Source organism: Temnothorax nylanderi, unplaced genomic scaffold, assembly GCF_030848795.1.
Source record: "Temnothorax nylanderi isolate EJ_2023f unplaced genomic scaffold, tnyl_v1.0 TNYL_tig0056_pilon, whole genome shotgun sequence".
Taxonomy (NCBI): Eukaryota; Metazoa; Arthropoda; class Insecta; order Hymenoptera; family Formicidae; genus Temnothorax; species Temnothorax nylanderi.
In genome coordinates, this window is record NW_027249118.1 from 1,158,039 (window position 1) to 1,174,054 (window position 16,016).

Consider the following 16,016-nt stretch of genomic DNA (forward strand, 5'->3'; position numbering starts at 1 on the left):
CCTTAAGAACATCATTTGCGCATACGCTTCTCTTGCGAATGATTTCAAGAATCGAGCCCCAGATCTTATATTTAAGACCGTCTTAAGTACAATCTTAAGATGTCATTAACCAATCACAGAGCTGTATTAGCATTAAGATACTTGAAATAAGATCCGACTATGAATACCGGCCTTAAGTCCGGTCAAAAGTAGTCTTAAGACTCCGTTCAGCCAATGAAATAACCGTATTAGCATCTTAAGACATTACTTAAGACGGTCGGTCTTGAAATGAGATCCGACTATGAATACCGCCTAGAGTCAAGTACTACGTTTACGCGAGCCGCGAGCGTTACTTCAGTAGTAACTTCCGATAATTAGGAATGTTCAGTGTAAAACTCGGGGCAGATGGCGCCATGGCGTTCTGTCCTGTCATGGCGGCGTCACTAACACTAACTCAATATACATGTGTGTGTTGGTGTATCTGTGAGCACATCCGTGAGATATAAGGTCTGTTTTCTGTTGCTGCACTGCTGAACTAGTGCACTCTAGTACAGAACTAGTGTACTAGAGTGCACTAGTTCAGCAGTGCAGCAACAGAAAACAGACCTTATATCTCACGGATGTGCTCACAGATACACCAACACACACATGTATATTGAGTTAGTGTTAGTGACGCCGCCATGACAGGACAGAACGCTGAACTAGTGCACTGCTGAACTAGTGCACTCTAGTACACTAGTTCTGTACTAGAGTGCACTAGTTCAGCAGTGCAGCAACAGAAAACAGACCTTATATCTCACGGATGTGCTCACAGATACACCAACACACACATGTATATTGAGTTAGTGTTAGTGACTCCGCCATGACAGGACAGAACGCCATGGCGCCATCTGCCCCGAGTTTTACACTGAACATTCCTAATTCCTTCGCGTAAACGGGATTTTGTAGTAACTTACGATAATTTACTCCGCGACTAAACGAGTGAATTATCGTAAGTTACTACAGAAGTAAGTAACGCTCGCGTAAACGTAATAATTAGCTTTACAAAAGTATTACAAGCAGATTCATGTGAATAGCAAATGATGGAGAACTTTGCGGATGACGTAGCTAGATTATGTATCGAAAAATACAACTTCCTAAAAGAAGCAGGTAAACCCAACGCTCGTGAATGGACCGTGTTGTCTGGCATCGTTGTAAAAAACGCTGACGGCTTATTGTCTCTGGTAGCACTCGCTACTGGGACAAAATGTTTAGGAGACTCGGAATTGATAAAGAGTACTCGAGAAGAGGTAGGCTCTCGATTGAGCGACTCGCACGCAGAGGTTCTAGCCAGGCGTGCGTTTATACGTTACTTGTACGATCAGACCGATTTGACTTTGAGTGGCTCGACTGAGAGTTCCGCGATTTTCTCGCGGAACGACGAAAATAGAATGGAATTAGACAGTAGGGTATCATTTCACTTTTTTTCGAGTCAAACACCGTGTGGGGATTGTTCCATTTTCCCTAAACTGGAAACGAACGACGATGGCCTAACTCCATCTAAGATCAGACGTGTCGATGAAGATACTAATGGACATATAATCGCAGAATCATATCGTAAAGATATATATAGGACAGGAGCGAAATGTGTGAAAGGAGAACAAGTACAGGATCCTCGTTTGCCCGGTGGAGATTATCATATCGTAGGTCCTTTGCGTACCAAACCAGGTAGAGGAGATCCCACGAGCAGTTTGTCTTGTTCAGATAAGATGGCAAAGTACGTATAGTTGTAAACTATATATCCAGTATATCCACCAATAGATATCGCATTGTATTTACAAACTTGACAATACGTTTTTGCTCACAGGTGGCTCATTCTCGGTTTGCAAGGCTCACTCCTATCGTTGTTAATACCACCAATAAAGCTGGAAAGTATCACGATCGGAGGTGACTGCCCGTTTTCTCTGGACGCCATGGAACGTGGGTTATATAAGAGATTTAACAACAATTTGGTTAGACCCAAGATTTTTCAAGCAAAAATTGCTTTTGTACACAAGAAAGGACAACAAAGATCATATCCTTGCCCAGTAAGCATTATATGGTGTGCCGCGAGAAACAGGTATTGATAATATTTGTAATATATATATATATCGCAGTTTACATCGACCGATTATTTTTATATAAATGTATAAAATTTAAATATTGCGTACAGTGCGCTAGAAATGGCAGTTGCGGGCAGAAAACAAGGGATCACAAAGAAGAGAAAAGGCAAGAATTTACTCGTAACTAGACGAATGCTTTTGCGAAGCTTTTTGCAAATTTTTGACAAATATCAGAATTACTACGGTGAAATAAGACATCCAAAAAAGATTACGTATTACGATTGGAAACAATGGTCAATAATTTATCAAAACGAATGGAAACAATTGAAACATGAATCATTTCACAATTGGCCATGCAAACCGATGCATTTGCAAAAATTTGCATTGTGAAGTTATTGTATAGACGCGATACATTTTTCTAGGCACATAAACCTCTTTATATACAAATCTTTCTCTTTCTCTCCCTTCTCCCCTCTCCCATTATTATTAAAGGTATAAAAGTATTATATTTAATATAATTCTATTTGCAATAACAATACATACAGTATTACATAGTTCGTTTACTTATATTAGTATAACCTATACCTAAACAAGTTAAACGTACTTGTGTTTCATCTTCTCCTTCCTTGATCTGTTGTTCTATCTTAAAGGTAACTCCAAAGAAGTCTCGTAAATCGCGTAGAAATTGTATCCTGAAAACAACTCAAGTGTAACAACCACGTTTCTTTTCTTTATAAATTTTTGTATAATTGAAGAAAATTACTTTATAGCGGTACTCACATTGCTGGAGTTAATGGTCCTATTATAACTTTACAAATGTCTTTTTTACCAAGAGCCATAAATGCAGCAGTCATACTTTGAAAAGAAGAATCTATACATCCATTCCTACAAATCGATAAAATTAAAAGAGTTCAAATAGAGAGAGAGAGAGAGAGAGAGAGAGAGAGAGAGAGAGAGAGTGTGTGTGTGTGTGTGTGTGTGTGTGTGTGTGTGTGTGTGTGTGTGTGTGTGTGTGTGTGTGTGTGTGCGCTTTTTATGTATTAATAAGTGTTAAGGAAAATACAATCTTTTTTACCTATAAATTTCATCCAGAAGTTTCATTGCAGCTTCTTTGCCAAGATCTTCAGGTACACATGGCAATGAACCTGTCGTCATTAACGGGGAAAATGCTTGCCCGCTAAAAAATACTTCTTTAGTAGTTTCCGCTGTCAGGGTGATTCCAAAACCTGACATGTAACAAATTACAAGTAACAAAAGTTAATACAATACAATGATTAAAAATTATAATAATACATTTCGATAGATATACTGAATATAGGTACATCATCTACCTGGGGATTTTCCACTAGTTGATCTTTTACAATGGTCCGCATAAATATATACATCTGGTAAAAACTTGAGAAGAACACTTTTTGCTGATTCAACAATACGATTAGCGATTGCTGGAGAAACCCTTATGCTACATGCGGTACCTCTAATACGTTTTACCATTCCACTATCTTCCAACTGACAAAAAAAATAGAACGTTACAAAATGATTCTGCGTGCATGTGCGTGTGTACGTGAGTAGAAAATATTTGAGTACCTGAATCGTTTTAAGATTTCGACTAATAGGACATTTAAATTGTACTTCTCCACCTCCTAAAGGTGCTACTCCTCTCTTGCGAATAGTTAGTACAATTTCATTGTCGCCTGCTAGAAATCTTTTCAGTATTGGTATACCAGCGGTTTGAATTCTGTCCACTGACGGATCTTAATGATGTAAATCATGTTAATTACTAACTTTTAATAAAATAAATATATATCGTTACTATATTGTCTGATACCTATGGTATTATTGGTCACTCCTCTGAGCTTCAAATCAATACGATTTTTACAAAATGGCGCAAGTATCATAACTGCTTCCAAATAATAACCGATACCTCTTTGTAAGCTACAGTCATGTTCTAATTCACCACCATTTAATAAACCAGGATTATAATATATATTGGTACCAGTTTCATTCAACTCAATTTTTGTACCATTAGTTATCTTATCCAATAGATGGATAAAACTAATTTCATACTCTGTTATAAAAACAATTGATATAATAGTTGTATATTTTAAAATAGTGAATGTGTTTGTAATTAACAGTAATTAATGGTAAATATTGCTGCATATGATATTGAGATACTATAGCAATTAAAAGAATAACTTTTTTGGTGTAATAGAGATATTATTTTATAGAATTTAACTGCAAATTGCACTTAACAACAAAATATTACTGATTAACTTTTGTTTGTTATAACTTTGAAGGATAACACTTGTACTTGACATTTTTGCAAAATCAGGAAATAAAATTAATACTTACAGAATTACTGATAACGTTAAAATGTCATTTTTGTTCTTCGATTATTTATATATTATTTTAATTACACAGATGTACAGTCAAAATGAAAACTTTGATTTATATATTTAATAAATATTGCTAACCTTTAAGACCAGGATCATCATTCTTCGTCCTAATATTTATAATTTTTACTGCCTTTCCGGATAATGTGGACAGCAGTAAGCGATACCTCAGATAATTGCTGCCCTCATATATAAGTATTTTATTTTTTATTTTGGCTGGCATTTTTTAAAAAATTCGGACAACCATAACATTTATTAAGACCACCACGTGTTACACATACATGAAACCATCAGAAACCATCGACCATCGACTGCCATCGACCTATTGGTTCTGACTTCTGACAGAGAAGGATGAGACTGATGAGAGTGGTCATACTATAGTCATGCCCATATATAAGGCTGAGTTTCCACTAAGCGCGTCACGCGTCGCGTCGTCTGTCGTTAACCAATCCAAACATCCCATCACAAATAATGTAATAAAATTGGATGTTTTGATTGGTCGCGACGGATGACGCGACGCGTGACGCGCTCAGTGGAAACTCAGCCTAAGGGTGAAATCACACGATACGGGAATCAGCATGCGGGACAGAGGATGCGTGATTCGAACAGCCAATCAGCGCTCTTCCGCATTTTTCTATCCCGCGCTGATTGGCTGTTCGAATCACGCATCCTCTGTCCCGCATACTGATTCCCGTATCGTGTGATTTCACCCTAACCCCAACCGCAATCGAGCCCGCAACCTGTAGAGTCTAGTGTAATAATGCCTTTATTGCCTTTATGGCCTAACCGTCCTAATCTGAAATCTGGAACCTGGATGCCTGGATGCCTGGAACCTGGAGCCTGGAATCTGGAATCTGAAGCCTGGAGCCTGGAGCCTGGAACTCCTTTCTTCCGAAGATAAAAGATTCCATTTAGTTTAGATTGTTGCGGGTGTGCGGTTGCTAGTTGTATATATAGCTCTGCCGCGTAACAATAATAAAACATTCTTAGGGATGTTGGAACGTCAGGATGACGAAGGAAATTTATATGCCTTTGTGAGTATCTTGTGTAATTTATAAAAGCACTTGACATACGTGTATATAAATTTGTGACTGATAATATATCGATATGATATTACAATTGTTGTTAAACAGAACGAGGAGGATTTACCGTACGAAGAAGAAATTTTACGAAATCCATATTCTGTGAAACATTGGCAACGTTATATCGATCATCTTAAAAATACAAACAGTAAGAATTTAAACGTGGTATACGAACGAGCATTGAAAGAACTTCCGGGCAGGTAAAACTATTCTTTTATATATATTTTTACAACTACTCGTACACATTTGTATCAAAGGCTTTAAATATTGTATATTATATCGATACAGTTACAAGCTGTGGTATAATTATCTCCGACAACGCGTGAGTCAATTAAAAGGTCGATGTATAACAGATCCATTGTACGAAGATGTTAATAATGCATTTGAACGTGCTTTAGTATTTATGCATAAAATGCCACGCATATGGATGGATTATTGTACGCTAATGACCGAAGAATGTTATATAACACGAACGCGTCAAGTGTTTGATCGATCTCTCAGAGCACTTCCTATCACGCAGCATCATCGTATATGGCCATTATATATTCATTTTTTAAAGAAACACAATGTTTATGAAACTGCTGTTAGAGTCTTTAGGAGATATTTAAAGGTATGTGATAATAACGTAATTGATATAAAAAATCTTGGTCTAAGATTCGACAGAATTTTGTTTCCAGCAAAAATGCCTTACGCATATTTTTTTGTTTCATACATGTAGCTAGCACCGGAAGATACGGAAGAATATATAGAATATTTGATATCGATCGAAAGACTCGACGAAGCTGCTGTAAAACTTGCGCAGATCGTCAACCAGGACGATTTTGTATCGAAACATGGGAAATCTAATCATCAACTGTGGAATGAATTATGCGATTTAATATCAAAAAATCCTTCCAAGATAAAGTCTTTGAACGTAGATGCTATTATTAGAGGCGGTTTAAGACGTTATACAGATCAGTTGGGACCTCTATGGAATTCATTGGCAGATTATTATGTCCGAAGTGGTCTCTTCGAAAGGGTATATTACTGGCTTTGTACTTGCATCCAATTAATGTTTTTTATTCTATATATGTACGTATGTATGAAAGTACACAATGTTATTTAGGCGAGGGATATCTACGAAGAAGCTATACAGACCGTTACCACCGTCAGAGATTTTACACAAGTTTTCGATGCTTATGCACAATTTGAAGAACTCAGTCTTAAGAAGCTCATAGAAGAAGCAGCGAGAAATCCTACCGAAGAAGGTAGCTGACGACACATTAATTTAAACTAATAAACGTTTTTATGTTAGCGTCTTGGGCCGGTATTCACAGTCAGTTCTTATATTTAAGACCATCTTAAGTACAATCTTAAGATGTCATTAACCAATCACAGAGCCGTATTAGCATCTTAAGATATTACTTAAGACGGTCTTGAAATAAGATCTGATTATGAATACCGGCCTTGGTTTATTGTTCCATCTTTTTTTTGCATCAGATGACATTAAGTTGGAGTTGAGACTGGCACGATTGGAACATCTCATGGAAAGGAGACTATTGTTGCTCAATTCTGTATTATTACGACAAAATCCACACAACGTAGCGGAATGGCATAAAAGAGTAAAACTTTACGAAGGGCAACCACACGAGGTAAAAAGATACGGAAACTTCACAAATGTATAAATCTCTGTTTTGGAATAAATTCCATAGGATATGTTTTCCCGTAGATAATTAATACGTACACAGAAGCGGTGCAGACAGTGCAACCACAATTGGCAGTTGGTAAACTGCACACATTGTGGGTTGCGTTTGGCAAATTTTACGAGGAAAATGGACAAATAGAGGATGCTAGAGTAGTATTTGAAAAGGCAACTCACGTTCCATACACCAAGGTAGACGATCTTGCCTCGGTATGGTGTGAGTGGGCAGAAATGGAAATTAGACACGGGTAGGATTGGTTTACTTTCTCAATCTCTATCACATTTGTTATATACGGATAATCGGAAGCTACGAAAATTTATTATTTTCTAAATTAGACAAGAAATATGATTGAAGTCAAATAAAATATCCTACCTACACACACACACACACACACACACACACACACACACACACACACACACACACACACACACACACACACACACACACACACACACTGTATATTCACCTTATAACATATATATATATATATATCTCGATATATGTATTGTTGTCGTAGGAACTGCAAAGAAGCTTTAAAACTCATGCATCGTGCCACTACAATGCCAGCTAGAAAAGTGGCATACCATGACGAAGCGGAAACAGTACAAATGAGATTATACAAATCTTTAAAAGTATGGTCTATGTATGCAGACTTGGAAGAAAGTTTCGGAACATTTAAGGTATATTTTCATGCTATTCAACTTGAATGTTATTGTATCGTTAATTTTTTTATTTATGTTATAAAGTCGATATTTTTAATTTAACGTTTACTATAACAGACCTGTAAAGCAGTGTACGATAAAATAATCGACTTGAAAATCGCAACTCCTCAAATTATTATCAATTATGGACTGTTTTTGGAAGAAAATAATTACTTTGAGGAAGCATTTAGGGTATGTTGAATATTTCTCAATAATTACATGTATATGTATATCTGGTAATTTAATAGCATTTTCCAATATTTATTTTTTAGGCATATGAAAAAGGTATCGCGTTGTTTAAATGGCCTAATGTTTATGACATTTGGAACACATATCTCACAAAATTTTTAAACCGTTACGGTGGGACGAAACTAGAACGTACCAGAGATTTGTTTGAGCAATGCTTGGAACATTGTCCACCAAAGTATGCCAAAGGTATACAACTTGTCTTACATATTATCTGACTAATTTACACATTACGCGGTAAGAAAGACTAAATAATCTTTATTTATCGCAGCCTTATATTTGTTGTACGCAAAGCTAGAAGAAGAACATGGCTTGGCGAGACACGCCATGTCGGTGTACGAACGTGCGACGAATGCTGTCCTCCCGGAAGAAAGATTTGACGTAATGTATTTTCACCGATACATTTCTTTTTTCTCGCTACTAATAGTTTACGTATAATTTCAAAATTTTTATTCACAAAGATATATTTTTTTTTTCAATCAAAATGTGAAATACAATACTTGACCGGTTTGTATGACGTAAACTACATAATATTGTTAAAGAATCGCGAGTATAAGCTTCAGAGTTGGAAAATCAATTTCTTAATTCGCAGATGTTCAATATATACATAAAGAAAGCTGCCGACATATATGGTGTGCCGAAAACTCGGCAAATCTATGAAAAGGCTATAGAAGTATTGAACGATGAGAACACAAGAGAAATGTGTTTACGATTTTCTGAAATGGAGACCAAATTAGGAGAAGTAGATAGAGCAAGAGCGATATATGCGCATTGTAGCCAAATATGTGACCCGAGAGTATGATATTGTGCTCATTGTAATACATTTGAAAACAGCGTTATTATTATTCATTTTTCACGGATCTAATTAAAATTGTGCAGGTTACTTCCAATTTTTGGCAAATTTGGAAAGAATTTGAAGTCAGGCATGGAAATGAGGATACAATGCGTGAAATGCTTCGAATCAAGCGTAGCGTACAAGCTATGTATAACACTCAAGTAAACATGATGTCGGCACAAATGTTGAATAACGCATCCAATCAAGTATCGGATGTTCCAATGGATGCTATGCGTTTATTAGACAGTAAAATTACATCAAGTACAGGTAATAGAGATTAAATCCCACTTTCGTCTCTTTTACAAATATCGAACAAATCTGAACAATCTTGAATTATAGACAACGCCGCTGATATTAAAGGAGGCATCAAATTTGTACGTGGCGTAACGGAAAAGGATGGTAAATCAGAATCTCACGTGAATAATCCAGATGAGATCGATATCGACATAGATGATGAAAATGATGATAACGATGCAGAAATAGAGGAAGGTACTACGATACATTTACAAGTAGCTTCAAAATTCAATTTTCTTATATACAAACATGTACAAGCTATCTTTTCTGTCTTTCTCAACAACAGTTGGATTAGATTCGCGCTTTTGTTGCGTTGTGTATTTTCATAAATTTTCCTTAAATCAAAAAGGCCAAGTAGGGCAATCCTTTGCTGCAACTTTTCGATTTATATTACATATTTTTGCAATCAAGATAATTGACGTAATTCTAATCAAGATAAAGAATCTGTTTAAATTTAACACTAAAGGATGAAAAATAAGATTGCGCTGTCTGTTTATACATTTGAAGTTTAATTATCTGTCGGTCATAACATAAAAAAAAATGCAAAAACTGTTAGTACATTAATTAATTTATCAAGTTGGGTCCTATAAACTAATCTATAGTAATGTTTTGTTAAAATTTACTACGGCTGAAATATAATGAACATATTACAAACTGACTTTTTATTAATGTCTCACTACTCATTTTCAGACGTGCCGATCGAGAAACAGACTATACCGTCACAGGTATTTGGTAATTTAAAGGCAGTCCAAGGTGAAGAAGATTGAGATTTTAATAAGATAGTATCGTAGTTGGACAATATCTGTATGTAATGTAGCAACTTTATTGTTATATAGCAATTATGACTGCTAGCAGTGACTATATAGGGCCAATTCCTTTTAGTGACACAAGTCGACACAAACATCGTTCTATCCTTCTTGGCATTCAATGAATAACAAAGACAGAACGACACTTGTTGCGACTTGTGTCACTAAAAGGAATTGGCCTATAGTCTTGTCATAAAATGTGTACTGTTTTGATTATTAAATCCATTTTTTTCAATATCGTAATATATTTATAGAGTATTATGCATTTATATCATTTTTGAAGTATGATCCATACATAAAACAAGAGTATATGTATAATTATGTATGTTAGGTGTGCAAAAGTTTGTCTTTTTTTCGGTGTACTCTTACAAATATTTAAAATTCAAATATAAGTTTCCAACTTTTTGCATTCTTGAAGGATTGGCATTAATGTCTTTGAAACGTCATATATCGTGATTTATTAAGTGTAAGCACACAAAACAGTAATGTATGTAATACGAAGCCTAGTCATACAGACTTATATGCAAGCGTACGACTAGGCTTCGTATTTCATTCATTTTATGGCTGTTTATTAATTGTCAAAGGAAAGGGATAGACTGATGGCAGAGAACGAACGTAGGCTCTTGCTCTTACGTCTATCGTAATCGTAGACATAAAGCAAGGCAGAGAAAACCGTAACTATACGTAAATCGCGAAAAGCAATCGTGTGGATGCGTGTAGTTAAGGCCCGGGCACATAGAAAAACTTAAGCAGTAATGCTGGGTCTACAATGCGAGTCGCAAAGTCGTGAGTCGCAAGAATTGACCAATCACAGTCGAATTTGAGGAGAATAATCGACTGTGATTGGTTCATTTCCCGCTTTACACGAATTTTTCGGCTCGTCGCTGCAATTGAAAACTAGCTTCGAGTGGGGGGGGAGGGCTTCGCCCTCCCCCTCACCCCCTCCTGACCGGGGGCTTCGCCCCCTGGACCCCTGGGGGAGCTCCGCTCCCCCCAGCCCCCCGCTGGGGGGTTCCGCCCCCCCATACCCCCCGCAAGGCCGCGTGGACCAAAGCCTTTAAGGGGATGCTGGAGCCGCAGGCGAACTCGATCAGCGTCGATAAAGAAGTGCTCACCGACTATATCTGTCCTTGTATAGACAAGGATATAGACAAGGATAGCACCTAACCTTGCATCTTCCACTGGTCTAAGTAATATCTTTTTTTTTAAGCTTCAAATCTTACTTCTAATTGCACGATATTATTCCTGACAGTTTTTTGTAGAGGGCTGCATCACTATTTTCTATAGAAAAACTGCAGAATTTTTGTATAAAGCAAATATTGTCGTCAGGTGAAGACAATATTTATAAAAATAAAATTTTTGTTCAGTTTATCAGAAAAAATCATGTACAGCCCTCTACATTTTTGTGCGTACTTTAATCGTGTAAAAGGATTTTCCATTCTGTTCAGCCAATTCAAAGATATTGCTTAGACCGATTATGCCTTGTCGCTGCCACTCCAGGATCCCCTTAAGGTGGTTCATGCATTTAAGTCATATGTACTTAGCCCGGAAAATGTGATATGAAATGAAAGGTTAACGTTCCTCGAGTGTGTCTGTAAAATTTCAGATTTTTTAACCGATTGGTTCCGGAGATATATGTCCGTAAACTTTGCCAATTTAACGCGGTGGGGGGACCCCTTATCCGAAAAACGAGACTAAAGCGCTTATGCTGCAAAAATTGCAATACTTCAAAAATAGATGAACGAACCAAAAACTGACGAAACGATGCAATAAACATTTTGCAAGATACTGACGAAAGCCCGAGTTCATTGACCGAACCATATAATAATAAAACGTAATTTTCGATTGACTAAATCGACAACACGGAACTGATGGCTGGGCTCGAGCGGCACTAGCGGCAGCTTGGCAACGTCGCACGTGTCAGCTGATGAGTATAGCGCACGGAGAAATAGATTCTATCAATTTTTCGTTTCGTCTCGAAACGTCCCTTACGTCGAGGCTGCTCGCTCCAGCTCATATTTCACACTTGTATCGCTTGTACGTACAGGTTATGTAGATCGCGACGACGAAGACTGCTGACTCAGCTGACCGCAACGTTGCCGCGCTGCTGTTGTACATATATTCACAGGGCTCACAACTCTAGTAAAAGATGTGACTTTCGTCTCAATATTTTATTACGTAGAGGTCGTATAGCATTAAAGATGTCATAAATAATAAATCTAATTATATGCTAATTTTTACGGACAAAAATCACACTTATTTATCACTAATAAGAATAGTTGCCTATTTGACTTGCAGCTACTGCATGATCCCCTTAAGGTGCGATTTCACGATGACGCTCGACGCTGGATTGGCGCTGGATTCGAGCGTCAAATCTGGTCACGAGATAGATTCAGAGGGACGCGAAATATAACCTAACCACTGGATTGGCTGAAATGAGCGTCGAGTGTCAAAGCTAAACACAGGGCCAATTCCTTTTAGTGACACAAGTCGACACAAGTGTCGTTCTGTCTTTGGGAGCTTTCCAGCAAGCGACACAAGTCGACACAAACGTCGTTCTATCTTTCTTTTTTAGCAATAAGTAACAAAGACAAAACGACACTTGTGTCGACTTGTGTCGCTTGCTGGAAAGCTCCCTTTGTTATTCATTGAATGCCAAGAAGGATAGAACGATGTTTGTGTCGACTTGTGTCGCTAAAAGGAATTGGCCCACAGTTTAGCTTTTTGACGCTCGAATCCAGCGTCGAGCGTCATCGTGAAATCGCACCTTTATGCACTGCCCATAAAAACTCACCATAAAGTTTCCGAACGCAGCCCAGTATTAGCGGTTGTGCTGCTCCGATGCACCTGACACATCTTGGGGCTGGTTGTTCATGGTTTGTGACGAATGCTTAAAGATCTCTAAAGTCATTCAGTCTCAGTGCTCTTTAGAACCATTTATATAGAACCGTTTGATATAAATCGTGCGTGGAGTCGACGCATTTGATATTCGACTAAATTAACTCGTACAGTCTTCTCAGACTATAATGGAGGAACTGGGCATCATTTTGCCCGATAAGGTATGTTTATGCTCGAGTTATATTAGCCGTATCTGCACGTCTGACTGAAAAAAATGACGGTAACCCCTTTTACATAAAACTATACAATTATACAATACGCCTTTTGATGAGATTACGACTGATAATTTTAAATAATCATAAAATTTGTATACGATATACAATTCGCACACGCACACGTACAGCATACTCACAATCAGACACATACTCGTGTAAAATCGTTTCGAATTATATTTTTAGGACGTAGGTGAAATTGATTGCAAGCCAGCTGCTGGTCATTATACAGGAGCTGGAGATGAGCTGGACGTTGAAGATCTTTACACTAAATATAAGGTAGCGCAAGTTTTCATAATATATTACGCAATATACGTTGTATATCGTCATATATGTTCAAAATATGTTTAGAATAAGTTTACTGGAATTTTTTTATTAGAATTATTATCATATACGTTGAAAATATATCTAGAATAATTATAAGAAAAACAATTATATTCCCCGTATATTTTATTTGATTACCTAAATGTCAATTTTGGTCAATTAAATTATTTCGTAGCGATATTTGTGACAATAAAGTTATATAATACTTTGCAAATTAAATGTTTTACAAATATATATGTGTACATATGTACATGTATAAAAGAATGCATGTTATAAGTATGTTTTTGTAATTTTTTGAGTAGAAACTACAGAGAATGCTGGAATTTCTGGAGGTACAAGAAGAATATATCAAAGATGAACAACGTAATCTGAAGAAAGAATATTTGCACGCTCAAGAGGAAGTTAAACGTATCCAGAGTGTTCCTTTAGTTATCGGGCAATTCTTAGAAGCTGTCGATCAGAACACCGGTATAGTGGGTTCTACAACAGGCTCAAATTATTACGTACGGATTTTGTCCACCATAGACAGGGAACTCTTGAAGCCTTCCGCTAGTGTAGCGCTTCACAAGCATAGCAATGCTTTGGTAGATGTGCTGCCACCGGAAGCTGACTCTAGCATTTCTATGTTACAAGCAGGTAATAATTTTAAGTCTTTCTTAAGTTTATACCACGATATATAGGTTCTGAGACATTTAATCAGAAAAGAAATAAGTGAGTCAAGAAAGGGGGAGATGATAAAATCAATATTTGATCGTTGGGTCTTGATCGAAATCGAAATGCTAGATCTACTAATCGCATATGATTTCATTTATTTAATGTCTTTCATTTTTATCGATGTCTTTATGCACGGTAATCGGCATTTTTTCTTAATGCCTTACCACGATTCTTTTCTTGATTTTCTAAATATAAATATTACCGTGAGATTAAAAGTAAAACAAAACAAAGGGATCGTAAATATGAAAGTGTAATGCATTTGCGATATATTACAGATGAGAAACCAGATATCCAGTATAGCGATATAGGTGGAATGGATATGCAGAAGCAAGAGATCAGAGAGGCAGTGGAGTTACCTCTTACTCATTTTGAATTATATAAGCAGATTGGCATCGATCCACCGCGAGGTGTACTTATGTATGGACCACCCGGTTGTGGAAAAACTATGTTGGCAAAAGCTGTTGCTAGACATACCACTGGTACTTAGAGAAATCTCTAAAAAAATATCTAATCTAGTTGCCGTAAAACATGAACGTTTCTTCTAAACTTTCTTCATCTTCCGCGTCTTCTAGCTGCCTTCATTCGCGTAGTGGGTTCTGAATTTGTGCAAAAATATTTGGGCGAGGGACCAAGAATGGTGCGCGATGTATTTCGTTTGGCGAAAGAGAACTCGCCGGCTATAATATTTGTGGACGAGATAGATGCTATCGCTACAAAAAGATTCGACGCTCAAACTGGAGCGGATCGCGAGGTGCAACGTATTCTCTTGGAGTTACTCAATCAGATGGATGGTTTTGATCAGACAACTAATGTCAAAGTTATTATGGCGACAAATAGGTGAGTCGAGTCTAACTCTGTTAAAAGTCTGTTTAATTTTATTAGGCAGAGTTATTGGGACGAGTACTTGTATTTGTAGAGCGGATACATTGGACCCTGCATTGCTTCGTCCCGGTAGATTGGATCGCAAGATTGAATTTCCGTTACCCGATCGTCGGCAGAAGCGCTTAATCTTCTCCACGATTACTGCAAAAATGAATTTGAGCGAAGAAGTAGATCTTGAGGATTACGTAGCACGGCCAGATAGAATTTCCGGTGCTGATATTAATGCTATCTGTCAAGAGGCAGGAATGCACGCGGTCCGTGAAAATCGTTACATCGTTTTAGCAAAAGATTTTGAAAAAGGTTATAAAAACAATATTAAGAAAGACGAGTCTGAACATGAATTCTACAAGTAAATCGGATAATATTCCGTCTTTCGGCTATATCTTACATATAATATATAGACAATGTTACAAGATTAAACTAATGAATACAATTGCTGTGTCCTCTATTGATTTTCTATCGTCTTTTTTGCTTGGCCTCGAGTCTCATCGTTGGTGGCAATCGCGAGTAACATCTTTGTAACCCATCTAAGGAGCATGTGATTATATATTCCACACAATAAAGATTTAGAACTTGGTAATATTTTTTCTTTACTAATTATGTTCCTATATTCTCATGCTTTTTATAATACTTGTGGTGAGACATACGAAATACTATGAGAATACTTGGGAATAAAAAAAGAGAAAGGCCTATAGTATTTAAACAGTAAAATATTGTTTTTTTTACTGAGAAAACTATAGTGCAACACTGGTGCACATTTAAATTTGACAAATTTTTATCGGTAGAACATTTAAACACTGAAAATATGTGAACCGATTTTCACATTGGAACAATAAAATTGCACTCCGGTGTGTACCAGTGTTGCACACTGGTTTTCCCATTCCCAA

At 37.0% G+C, this 16,016-nt stretch overlaps 4 protein-coding genes across 10 annotated transcripts; 3 read left to right on the forward strand and 1 right to left on the reverse strand.

The window, feature by feature from the left end:
- Nucleotides 1-829: 829 nt before the first annotated feature.
- Nucleotides 830-3,872, forward strand: LOC139773057 (tRNA-specific adenosine deaminase 1). Of its 5 annotated transcripts, none has more exons than XM_071707269.1 (5): nt 830-986; nt 1,056-1,128; nt 1,207-1,735; nt 1,826-2,077; nt 2,171-3,872. In XM_071707269.1, exons 2-5 carry the CDS (start codon nt 1,059-1,061, stop codon nt 2,448-2,450), a joined length of 1,131 nt encoding a protein of 376 aa, XP_071563370.1. In that variant the 5' UTR covers nt 830-986; nt 1,056-1,058; the 3' UTR covers nt 2,451-3,872. The 5 variants fall into 5 exon arrangements, with proteins under 5 accessions (XP_071563370.1, XP_071563373.1, XP_071563368.1 ...); XM_071707272.1 differs by having other exon boundaries at nt 1,567-1,735; XM_071707271.1 differs by having other exon boundaries at nt 841-970.
- Rtc1 (RNA terminal phosphate cyclase 1) lies at nt 2,564-4,802 on the reverse strand. 2 transcript variants are annotated; one of them, XM_071707274.1, is made up of 7 exons: nt 4,532-4,802; nt 3,886-4,125; nt 3,645-3,811; nt 3,392-3,566; nt 3,136-3,286; nt 2,841-2,945; nt 2,564-2,752 (listed from the first exon to the last, which is right to left on the reverse strand). In XM_071707274.1, exons 1-7 carry the CDS (start codon nt 4,671-4,673, stop codon nt 2,608-2,610), a joined length of 1,125 nt encoding a protein of 374 aa, XP_071563375.1. In that variant the 5' UTR covers nt 4,674-4,802; the 3' UTR covers nt 2,564-2,607. The 2 variants fall into 2 exon arrangements, with proteins under 2 accessions (XP_071563375.1, XP_071563374.1); XM_071707273.1 differs by having other exon boundaries at nt 3,392-3,811; nt 4,532-4,801.
- Nucleotides 4,803-5,115: 313 nt separating this feature from the next.
- On the forward strand, nt 5,116-10,342 carry Fand (Pre-mRNA-splicing factor SYF1 fand). 2 transcript variants are annotated; one of them, XM_071707265.1, is made up of 15 exons: nt 5,116-5,484; nt 5,584-5,732; nt 5,821-6,142; nt 6,251-6,550; nt 6,638-6,779; nt 7,012-7,163; nt 7,241-7,461; nt 7,735-7,897; nt 7,997-8,110; nt 8,191-8,353; nt 8,436-8,545; nt 8,757-8,960; nt 9,044-9,266; nt 9,339-9,488; nt 9,984-10,342. In XM_071707265.1, exons 1-15 carry the CDS (start codon nt 5,443-5,445, stop codon nt 10,058-10,060), a joined length of 2,532 nt encoding a protein of 843 aa, XP_071563366.1. In that variant the 5' UTR covers nt 5,116-5,442; the 3' UTR covers nt 10,061-10,342. The 2 variants fall into 2 exon arrangements, with proteins under 2 accessions (XP_071563366.1, XP_071563367.1); XM_071707266.1 differs by lacking the exon at nt 5,116-5,484 and having other exon boundaries at nt 5,626-5,732; nt 5,821-5,854; nt 5,931-6,142.
- Nucleotides 10,343-12,956: 2,614 nt separating this feature from the next.
- On the forward strand, nt 12,957-15,709 carry Rpt3 (26S proteasome regulatory subunit Rpt3). Its single transcript, XM_071707275.1, has 6 exons — nt 12,957-13,158; nt 13,396-13,488; nt 13,836-14,169; nt 14,523-14,726; nt 14,820-15,084; nt 15,164-15,709. The coding sequence occupies exons 1-6, from the start codon at nt 13,126-13,128 to the stop codon at nt 15,480-15,482; spliced, it is 1,248 nt and encodes a 415-aa protein (XP_071563376.1). The 5' UTR covers nt 12,957-13,125; the 3' UTR covers nt 15,483-15,709.
- The last annotated feature ends 307 nt before the right edge of the window (nt 15,710-16,016 follow it).

Coding starts and splice junctions, on each gene's coding strand:
- LOC139773057 (XM_071707267.1), top strand. CDS start 1,059: ATGATGGAGAACTTTGCGGATGACGTAGCTAGATTATGTATCGAAAAA. Junction 1,736..1,825: donor TGTTCAGATAAGATGGCAAA/GTACGTATAGTT, acceptor TTTTGCTCACAG/GTGGCTCATTCTCGGTTTGC. Junction 2,078..2,170: donor TGGTGTGCCGCGAGAAACAG/GTATTGATAATA, acceptor TATTGCGTACAG/TGCGCTAGAAATGGCAGTTG.
- Rtc1 (XM_071707273.1), bottom strand. CDS start 4,673: ATGCCAGCCAAAATAAAAAATAAAATACTTATATATGAGGGCAGCAAT. Junction 3,287..3,391: donor AACTAGTGGAAAATCCCCAG/GTAGATGATGTA, acceptor GTTACATGTCAG/GTTTTGGAATCACCCTGACA. Junction 2,946..3,135: donor CTTCTGGATGAAATTTATAG/GTAAAAAAGATT, acceptor ATCGATTTGTAG/GAATGGATGTATAGATTCTT.
- Fand (XM_071707265.1), top strand. CDS start 5,443: ATGTTGGAACGTCAGGATGACGAAGGAAATTTATATGCCTTT. Junction 5,733..5,820: donor TTGAAAGAACTTCCGGGCAG/GTAAAACTATTC, acceptor ATATCGATACAG/TTACAAGCTGTGGTATAATT. Junction 6,551..6,637: donor GAAGTGGTCTCTTCGAAAGG/GTATATTACTGG, acceptor AATGTTATTTAG/GCGAGGGATATCTACGAAGA.
- Rpt3 (XM_071707275.1), top strand. CDS start 13,126: ATGGAGGAACTGGGCATCATTTTGCCCGATAAG. Junction 13,489..13,835: donor ATCTTTACACTAAATATAAG/GTAGCGCAAGTT, acceptor TTTTTTGAGTAG/AAACTACAGAGAATGCTGGA. Junction 14,170..14,522: donor CATTTCTATGTTACAAGCAG/GTAATAATTTTA, acceptor GATATATTACAG/ATGAGAAACCAGATATCCAG.